The 10,094-nt window shown below is 37.7% G+C and overlaps 1 protein-coding gene across 2 annotated transcripts; it reads right to left on the bottom strand.

The window, feature by feature from the left end:
* Positions 1 to 186: 186 nt before the first annotated feature.
* LOC107568852 (Y-box-binding protein 2-A-like) lies at positions 187 to 9,784 on the bottom strand. 2 transcript variants are annotated; one of them, XM_016254845.1, is made up of 10 exons: positions 9,626 to 9,784; positions 7,099 to 7,162; positions 6,688 to 6,721; positions 6,256 to 6,345; positions 5,919 to 6,170; positions 4,990 to 5,051; positions 4,439 to 4,619; positions 4,104 to 4,172; positions 2,691 to 2,767; positions 187 to 759 (listed from the first exon to the last, which is right to left on the bottom strand). In XM_016254845.1, exons 1-9 carry the CDS (start codon positions 9,675 to 9,677, stop codon positions 2,732 to 2,734), a joined length of 840 nt encoding a protein of 279 aa, XP_016110331.1. In that variant the 5' UTR covers positions 9,678 to 9,784; the 3' UTR covers positions 187 to 759; positions 2,691 to 2,731. The 2 variants fall into 2 exon arrangements, with proteins under 2 accessions (XP_016110331.1, XP_016110330.1); XM_016254844.1 differs by lacking the exon at positions 9,626 to 9,784 and adding an exon at positions 8,021 to 8,180.
* Positions 9,785 to 10,094: the final 310 nt, after the last annotated feature.

Raw genomic sequence — 10,094 nt, 5'->3', positions numbered from 1 at the left:
GTTGACCAGTTTTTCAACAAGGTTTGGTACAAGAGTGCAAGGATAAATTGATACATTACGCTTATGCATATGCTACTTTTACATTTTGAGATGTCAATCATGAATGCAGACTTCTGAATTTTCTGTCAAGAATGACCGGCACAAACACACTTAATCAGACCAAAAGGTCCAAAGAAGAGTCAGAAGGCTTTGCAAATACTTTATTTACTTCACTGGCATTGCACATAATCCCCACCAAAGAAAGGAACATACCAAAAGAAAAGAAAAAGGGACTATCTTAAACCAGTTTGTATTTTGATTGGATGCATATTTTCCCTTTTTATCTAGTTATAAGTAAGAGAAGAGTCTGTGCAGAGCTCATCACACTGGATGGCATTTCCTCTCACTGGTGAACTTAAAGTAGCCAAACTGGTCAAGTTTTCTCTACTGCTCATCGCCCATAGTACAGAACAAAACTTCAAAGGGGAAATATTGCAAATATAATGGGCTTTCAGAGCAGGTTTCTCTCTCTCTTTTTTTCAATTTTAATTTTAAATGGCTAAAGATGCATCAACCCAACCCTCCCTTCTCCACCAGCCCTTCCTCTCCATCCATCCTTCTCTTTCTCTCTCCCTGACAGATAAATGATCCTGACCTCAAGTGGTGAATCAAGTTGGGGGAGGGACAAGGATGTAGAAGTGAGGGGCAATTGTTTGCACAATGGTTGAATGTTTGACGAGACAAGCAAGGTCCTACCCCCATACTAACCCAACCAGAAACCTATGCAGAAACACAGGAAGAGAAAAATGTAAATGCTTAATTGCCTTTGCCAGCTGAAACTTAAAAAGAAGTTGTAGAAAACAAATTTTAATGCATCACTAAAAGGGATAATTCGCCCAAAATGAAAATTTGCTGTTAATTTACTCATATCTTTGATAGCCTGAGGATGAGTAATTTTTCTTTTTCAGTAGAACGGTAGCATTAAAAAAAAAAATTTAAACAAAAGATTTTTAGCTGAAACCATGGTTCTTGGCGATTCATAAAATGCAAGTTGACCGCTACAGTCATTTTGAAAGACCATAACAACAAAAACAGCATATCAGGCAACAAAATTAATACCTGTGGCTCCGGACGATATAGAGAAGTCTTAGGAAGCAAATTATCGGTCTGTGCAAGAAAATACATTAAGTGCATATAAAGTAAATAAACTAGTCTTAAATCAACTCACATTTTTAAATAAACCATGAGAAAAGAGAATCTTAAAGGGATAGTTCACCCAAAAATGAAAAATCTGTCATTAATTACTCACCCTCATGTCGTTCCAAACCCGTTCCAAACCTCGTTCATCTTCTGAACACAAATTAAGATATTTTGATGCATTCTGACAGCTCTCTGACTCTCCCATAAACAGCAAGGTTACTACCACGATCAACGTCCAGAAACGTAACAAGGAGATCGGTAAAATAATCCATGTGACATCAGGGGTTCAACCGTAATATTACGAAGCTACAAGAAAAAAAATAATAAAAAATTACTTTGTCTCCACCCTAGCGCCATTTTGGAGAGTATCCACTGAAGGCAAACAGCGCATGTTGTTCTGTCAGCCGCACCACACAGACACAAATAGTTGAATAAAGTCGGGGTTTTTTTCCTTTTGCGTACAAATTGTATTCTTGTAGCTTTGTAATATTACGGTGGAACACCTGATGTCACATGGATTATTTTACCGATCTCCTTGTTACGTTTCTGGACTTTGATCGTGGTAGTACCCTTGCAGTCTCTGGGAGGTTCAGAGAGCTGTCAGAATGCATCAAAATATCTTAATTTGTGTTCAGAAGATGAACGGAGGTCTTACGGGTTTGGAACGACATGAGGGTGAGTAATTAATGACAGAATTTTCATTTTTGGGTGAACTAACCCTTTAACTCAATTTAGCTCCTTCATTCAAGTACTTGGTTCATGCATACTCGTATAAGCAGCTTATCAGCTCTTCGGTCCGAGTCCAAACAGTTTCCTCCGTTCAGTGTACTATTGGAGTAACCGGAACGCTGAATGAGTTGGCAAAAACTGGCATCACAGGATTATATACGCCGATATAGTGGCTCATTTTAAGTCAAGAGTGACTGTCGGCCACGTTCAAAAGAGAGTTTTGATTGAGTAACTTGTAGATCTGTGCTGGCTTGAGCCAAAAACGGTTTCAGATGGTTTAGTCCAATTTAGTGAACTGGTTCATCCAGTTCACTCAAAAGAACCCGTTTAAAAGAATGATTTGCACGCAAACTGGACATCTCTCTGGATGTTTCTTGCACATACCGATCATTTCGCTTTATAAGACCAAAATATAATTGTCAGGAGCCACATATTAATTTTGTGTGGCCTGACATACTATTTTTTTTTTACCCTTAAAGTGACAGTAGCCATTGACTTGAATTTTATGAATCACCAATGACCATAGTTTCAGCTAAAAACCTTTACTGTTATACTTAAGTTACATTTTGGATGGTCTGAGGATAGGAAAATTAACAGCAAATGTTCATTTTTTGGTGTAAAACATCAAATTAAGCCTTTCGGAATATAGAGTAGCTGCTGCTTAGTTTAGCCTGTGGTCAAGCTGACAACATCTGTTGTATTTCAGCAGCAGTTGCAGTTTGAAGGCAAAAACTATTTACCACCTTCAAAACACAGCACCAGTTTAGCTCAGGAAGTCTCACCTCTTGCCGGAGGTCACATGATTCCTTCCAGGTCACAGATATCATTCTGAGGGCTTGGAAGCTGTGGGAGGAGGGGTCTACACAAGGAGAAAGTGTTGTTAGTGCACATGGGGTAGTGGGCACATGCACATCACATTACAAATGCCAAGAAACAACAAATGGCCAAAATACTGTTTGAATTTTAATAAATATATATATATAAATAATATTAGGGGTGTAGCGGTTCACAAAATTCACGATTCGGTTCAATACGATACAGTGGTCTCACAGTTCAGTATGTTTTCAATTCAGCAAAAAGAAAAAAAATGCCAGAGAAATTCTTGATTTAATTTTTTTTAATCAGGATTTGTTTTGCCCTGTTTGAATCAGTTGGAAATGCCTGCCTAAATGCTGCGGGGATAGTTTGTAGAGCGTGTTTGTCTCCTTGTTTTCGTTTAGTTCCATAATTCTGATATCAATAGGAACAATATTTTAAAAAGCCTCAAACTGCCAAGAATGCCCACAACAGATGTCTGTACCTACAGACTTCTGAAAAATGAATTTGCCAAGTCTATGAAACCTCCTCCTATAAAACTATATAATATTTTACGGGAAAAAAAAACTGCACAAATAAATTAATGTTCACCTTTTATTTGTATTTAGCCATACAAACAAAAATTTGAAATCACTATCAAATAAATGTAAAAGACTCTCATGCTCACCTTAATATTAATATATTTAACTTTATACCATAACATAGGCTGATTATTCTTATAGATTGAAACAAAAGTGCTTCAGCCAGGATAAAGAATATGAAAAGTGCTCAGTTGCTGCAAAAACAAAAAAAAAAGTTTCACGGACAGCAGGAGGTGCTTCTGGAGCGGTAGTAACAGTGGTTTCCCTGGTAACGGCTGTACACAAAGCAGCGCTGCGCTCATGAACGCTGCTTTATCAGATAAAATGAAAATGCCATCGAAACTTTTTTGAAGACAGTTGGTTCCCTTCAAAGACATTCATATAAAACACCTGTGCTGCGTTTTGGTTTTGAAACGTGCAGTGCTCATGTTTATTCAATGAAGTCAAACACCACAAATAAATCAATGTATGGGAAACACTGGTAATGTGTATCGAAATATCGGAAATGTGTTTAAAAATAATTTCACCGTTATTGAAAAATATATATATATATATTGCCATATGTATTGATATTAAATTATTGTCCAGCACTAGCCATACTGCAACGAACGATCTAGTCCAGCCTATGCCTGACTGGAGCAGTGTGTTTTTCTTTGGGGGGGGTGTTACGTCATTTTGGCTGCCCTGTTGAGCACAGTGGCACTGAGAACAACACACACACACACACATACACACACACACACACATATACATACACACACACATATACATACACACACATACACATAAATAGCTCACATCAGTTTTAAGGGATTGTTTTGGAGAAGCTTCAGCCAGGGCCTCAGGTTTTTCAGGTTCATCTCCATCCTAAATATTGACAAGCCAGATATTTAAAGACATCTATATAGCCTAGTTGAACAAAATTCACTATTACATAAGATTTTTTTTTTTTTTAAGTCAAATATATCACATCTGAGAAATTTATTATCTGTCCAGCTAAACAGAAAATAACCCCGTTGCAGAACTGTGGCAGCTAATGAGAAGTTCACGTCAAAGTCAGGCAGCAAAGACAAATCTAATGGTGTCAATTTCAACAGCTTCACTTCACTGCATTTTTCTAGAAAATCACTCACTTTAGAGGCACCAGATTCAGATTTCTTCTGTCTGCGCCGACTGAACTGTCTGCGGGGTTTCCGGGGCTGCCCCTCAGTCTGCTCCCTATTGGTCTGGCTCTCTTTAGGGGGGGACTCTTGCTCTTCTGCAGGGACTACTGTCTGTTGAGCCTCTCCAGGGAGTGGGTGAGGATGTAATGGCCTGGACGTTCAAGAAAAGAGACTTTCATGTTTACATAAAACACAATAAATACACACAGGGTACATGCATGTTTAAGGTAATTAAATGACAATGCAAATTTTAAAACAAATTATTAATAATTAGTGATTAGAGCTGATAAATTAAGCATTATAAATATAATTATTTAAAACTATGTATTATTTATAACTTTTTCCAGCCTTAAATACACTTTTGAAAATTTAGGGAATCTCAACATTTGTCCCGACTCCTTATTTCCAGTTTCCCTTTCAACTTAACACCACTGTGTGAACTTGATTCAAGACAACAACAAAAAAACAAAAACTCCAAATATACAAGTGATGATATGAATCTTCGAAATCGAGGTCTGAACCTGCGTGGTGGCGGCCTCTGCTGGGCACCATCTACTTCCTCGTTCTTCTCTCCAGCTTCTCCCTAAAGCAGAGACAAGAAAACTGCTCACTGACCAGCTGTGTGCACTAAAACAATTAGCTGTTTAAAGGCTTATCATACTCAATATTTAAAGTTCACATTGAACACACACTGATTACATTTACATGGACATCAGTAATCTAATTATTTAACTTGTTCTAAATAAGCCAATATTATGATTATGGTGTTTACATTACTTTGAGTATTATTTTCATGTTCCCGTTTTACATGTTATAGTACATAGTTCGATTAATGGCACACGTCATTACGTCCCCACGTGACGCCATCCAACGTCCCCTCCAGAATTTCAGGTATAAACATAGTTCGTCTTCGTGATGATGCCGTGTACAGTTTAGGGTGTTTCATTTTTAATTTTATGAAAGCTTCAAGTGCAGTTAATTATTTGTACGTGCATACAGACGATGGCGGTGTGGAAGCTCTTTTATTTGCCGTCAAACAGTTGACCACTGCCGTGTGTGTATCCTGTTGCAAAAGTTGCGAAAAGTCCTACACAACGGTAATAATGTGATTAAGGTGTTTCCATGACTTTACTGCACTTCAATAACACGACTAAAATAGGAATACTCCACGACTTAATACGATTAGTGTTTACTTCGATTGTGACTTTAGCCGGATTAAGGTAATCAAAAATCTCTGTTAACATAGTAGATTCTTAATAAGAGTATTGTCTTAATCGTATTAAAATCTGAGTATTGTTGTCCATGTAAACGTACTCAATGTAACTCATGTACTCTGTGAAATGTCACCAGAGCCTACAAGATTCTCAATTTACTAACAATGTTTCAAAATTACTTCTATTAATCTAAGGTATACTAGACCTTTGGTTAAAAAGCATTTAAATGACCTCACCTCGCCTTGTGGCTGAATAGGTCTTCTGCGTGGGCGCTGGCGCCGAGGATGTGGCCGAGGGGCTCCTTTCACTTCACTGCCCTCTCCCTCAGATATGGGCCCTGCTGGAGCCCCCCCAGATTTCTCCTCTCCTTCAGCAGGTTGTGCATTATGGGGGTAAAAGCGCCTACGGAATCTTCGTTTATTGGGGGCGTATCGACTGCCTTTGACAGGTATACCCCCTGGACCGGTCACATTTGCTGCCTCTGAGCCCTGAAATAAAGGCTCAGTTTTAGAGGATAAGTTATTAAACACAATATTCCTCAACACTCTTTTGATACATCCAGATACCACATACTTTAGCTGCTTCGACAACATCAAACTCCACAACCTCACCGTCCCCCACACTTCTGAGGAACTTTCTTGGGTTATTCTTTTTTATTGCAGTCTGCACAAAGGGAAAAGGCAAAACCTTAGTATAACATCAATTTTAAACAATGCTGGGTGGGTTAAACTGCAATTTAAAGTAAGAATTTGAAAAAAAAATTCTTAGAAACAATTTAACTTTAAAATAAATGTAAAGGTGATCTCAATAGGTTTTACTTTTTGTAATGTCATTTAAACTTACTAGGGAAGAATGTCATGTATATACACTGCATTTACCATGCGTCAAACATTTGTTCAATATGACACACTAGTGGCATTACTCCATAACCTTTAATTTAGAGAGTTTCTATTTTAAAATGAATTAAGTCTAAATTAAATGTTGCTGTGTTTATAAAGTCATTACCTGATGAACAAATACATCTTCTTTAGTATCATTTCTGAGAAACAAAGAGCATTCAATTAAATTTTTAAATTTCAGTGAACATTTTAACCAATATTTATTCTGAGAACAGATAAAACCAATTATTTAAATGCTTGATTAGCAATACGATCACACACAAAGAGAGGTCCAGAAGCCTGAGATCACTTTGAACATCTGGGCTTTCTTCTTTGAAACATGGAAATAAGGTTTTAGAATTTTACATTTCAGACAGTGTTTTAGGTCACTGATCAAATTTGTAATGAAAATTGCTGTTTTAAATGGGGGGGGGGGGGGGGGGGGACACTAGTGGTCTCAGACGTTTGGACCCCACAGTATCCATCAGACTGTGCATAGTTAGTCAGGTGAGGATTCCTTTACTTATTATAAACATACCTATTGATGAAGCCATATCCATTGCGCACATTGAACCATTTCACAGTTCCCTGCACACCTGTCGCTGTAATAGATAAAAATAGTATATCACCATCTAGTGATAAGATCTGGCAGGATTCGTATGCTCAGGCAAAGCCCAAGGAACCGACTCATTTGAACACTGTGGGCCATGTGTCTGAATCAACTACAAACTAAGACCCTTCAACCACTTTGGCCACTCAAGCGCAGGTCACAACTTTATTCAAGTCATAAAGGTAGTCTAAAACTCACGTTTTTTGGCCCGATAGGAAGAGTTTTCTTATTACTATGCGATCCAACGGGTAAATATGGGCAATTACATATGGCTGATAATGTGAAGCTTTTACGTAACGAAATGCATCACACCTGCAGTTAAATCCCTCCCATCAACGAAGTCTCACGGTGTAAACAGCCAAACGCTGGTCTGCTTCTAATATGAACAACTTAAGATCCTACCAGGCATGTTCCTTTCATTTCTCTTTATGCTGTAATTACAGAAACGGCATATTAAATCCCAACAAGAGACAATCAGACTGCCCAGTGAGAAGTTACTAAATGGTCAAATAAGTTCCAAATAGAATGAGGGTAAAACGTGGTTTCTAAAAAGCATTAATCTACAGCTTTATCGATACTATCCATACAAAGTCGCACGTGGAAGTAATTAATTAAACTTTATTTCCGTATGCCACAAAAATGAAACCATCATCATTATCTTAAAGACGATAGGCTACTGTCGAAAGGTAAAGCAAAACAAAAAAACACCCGCTGATAAATGCAAACGGCAATTTTGTCAGTAAAGCCTGTCAGTCGTGTTTCACCCCTTATACATGACGTGTTCATTGCTATGATCTGCAATGTGCCTTAAATAAACGTATTATTGTCGCTAAAGTCACTGAACCCCTACCGATAACTTTTCTCTCGGGCTGAGGTTGCTCAGACGCCTCTGTGTCGCTCATCTTCTCTCTGGATTTAACCTTTTCCCTCCGACTCTCCAAACTTTAACTTGTGTGTCCACCTCAAACTTTTTATCCCGATTTCCTTTCAGGAAGGATAGCCTCGATTTAATTGGTGTTCAAACGACCAATCCGCGAGTTCCAACTTCATTCTCGCGTGATCAATTGGGAGTCATCGCAATGTCTCGCGTGAAAACCAACAACTTCTTTACAGTTAATTACTTTTGAAAGAAATTTGATAACAAGTTGCTAAGTTGTTTTCTATATGGTTATGTTGTTCATTGTAATGTCATAATCCCACTTTATCTATCTATCTATCTATCTATCTATCTGTCTATCTGTCTATCTGTCTGTCTGTCTGTCTGTCTGTCTGTCTGCCTGTCTCTAGTAGATATTTATAGGCTAGATGCCTAATGTATTTCGTAACAGACGGGTGCACTTGTTTCTCTGTAGAGGATATCAGGTGGTGCGGTCAAACAGAAAATAAGTAATATGGCAAGCCGGTTTAGCATTTAAAAGTTTGTTTTGACTATCCATAAATATAATTTAAGATAGGAACAAATGTATTTTGACAAGTCATAATTATAATTTGACTAGTCACAATGACAATTAGAGATATCTGCAATTGTAATTGCAGTAGTAAGAAATCGGATTAGAGATATCTCTAAATACTTTATGACTAGTCAAAACTCCATTTAAGATATCTGTAATGACATCATAGATATCTTCAATAGGGCGTCACTATGGCAAGTACATTTTTATTTCCATACTTTTGAATTACTTCTGTATAAAACAGTTTAAAATGACCCAAAGACGCAGGACCTTAGCATTAAATACTCCTTGCTGTACTAGTCATAATTTAGTTTTGACTAGTCAAAATTCCAATTCCAGATATCTATTCTGCAATTTTGACTCGTCGTAATTGGAATTAAGATATCTACAATGTGATTATGACTAGTCATTATATGCATTGAAGATATCTAAAATGTTATTTTGACTAGAACGAAATGCATCACACCTGCAGTTAAATCCCTCCCATCAACGAAGTCTCACGGTGTAAACAGCCAAACGCTGGTCTGCTTCTAATATGAACAACTTAAGATCCTACCAGGCATGTTCCTTTCATTTCTCTTTATGCTGTAATTACAGAAACGGCATATTAAATCCCAACAAGAGACAATCAGACTGCCCAGTGAGAAGTTACTAAATGGTCAAATAAGTTCCAAATAGAATGAGGGTAAAACGTGGTTTCTAAAAAGCATTAATCTACAGCTTTATCGATACTATCCATACAAAGTCGCACGTGGAAGTAATTAATTAAACTTTATTTCCGTATGCCACAAAAATGAAACCATCATCATTATCTTAAAGACGATAGGCTACTGTCGAAAGGTAAAGCAAAACAAAAAAACACCCGCTGATAAATGCAAACGGCAATTTTGTCAGTAAAGCCTGTCAGTCGTGTTTCACCCCTTATACATGACGTGTTCATTGCTATGATCTGCAATGTGCCTTAAATAAACGTATTATTGTCGCTAAAGTCACTGAACCCCTACCGATAACTTTTCTCTCGGGCTGAGGTTGCTCAGACGCCTCTGTGTCGCTCATCTTCTCTCTGGATTTAACCTTTTCCCTCCGACTCTCCAAACTTTAACTTGTGTGTCCACCTCAAACTTTTTATCCCGATTTCCTTTCAGGAAGGATAGCCTCGATTTAATTGGTGTTCAAACGACCAATCCGCGAGTTCCAACTTCATTCTCGCGTGATCAATTGGGAGTCATCGCAATGTCTCGCGTGAAAACCAACAACTTCTTTACAGTTAATTACTTTTGAAAGAAATTTGATAACAAGTTGCTAAGTTGTTTTCTATATGGTTATGTTGTTCATTGTAATCCCACTTTATCACTTTATCTATCTATCTATCTATCTATCTATCTATCTATCTATCTATCTATCTATCTATCTATCTGTCTGTCTGTCTGTCTGTCTGTCTGTCTGTCTGTCTGTCTGTCTGTCTGCCTGTCT

Source organism: Sinocyclocheilus grahami, unplaced genomic scaffold (genome assembly GCF_001515645.1).
Source record: "Sinocyclocheilus grahami isolate Dianchi unplaced genomic scaffold, SAMN03320097.WGS_v1.1 scaffold1287.1, whole genome shotgun sequence".
Classification (NCBI taxonomy): domain Eukaryota; kingdom Metazoa; phylum Chordata; class Actinopteri; order Cypriniformes; family Cyprinidae; genus Sinocyclocheilus; species Sinocyclocheilus grahami.
The sequence above is the reverse complement of the archived record's forward strand: the minus strand, read 5'-3'. Positions and strand labels throughout refer to the sequence as shown.

Excerpts from the sequence above, each read along its gene's own strand:
- LOC107568852 (XM_016254845.1), bottom strand. The coding sequence starts at position 9,677 with ATGAGCGACACAGAGGCGTCTGAGCAACCTCAGCCCGAGAGAAAAGTT. Across the intron at positions 6,346-6,687 it reads AAGATGTATTTGTTCATCAG|ACTGCAATAAAAAAGAATAA; the intron begins GTAATGACTTTA and ends CCCTTTGTGCAG. Across the intron at positions 4,173-4,438 it reads CTGAATCTGGTGCCTCTAAA|GATGGAGATGAACCTGAAAA; the intron begins GTGAGTGATTTT and ends GTCAATATTTAG.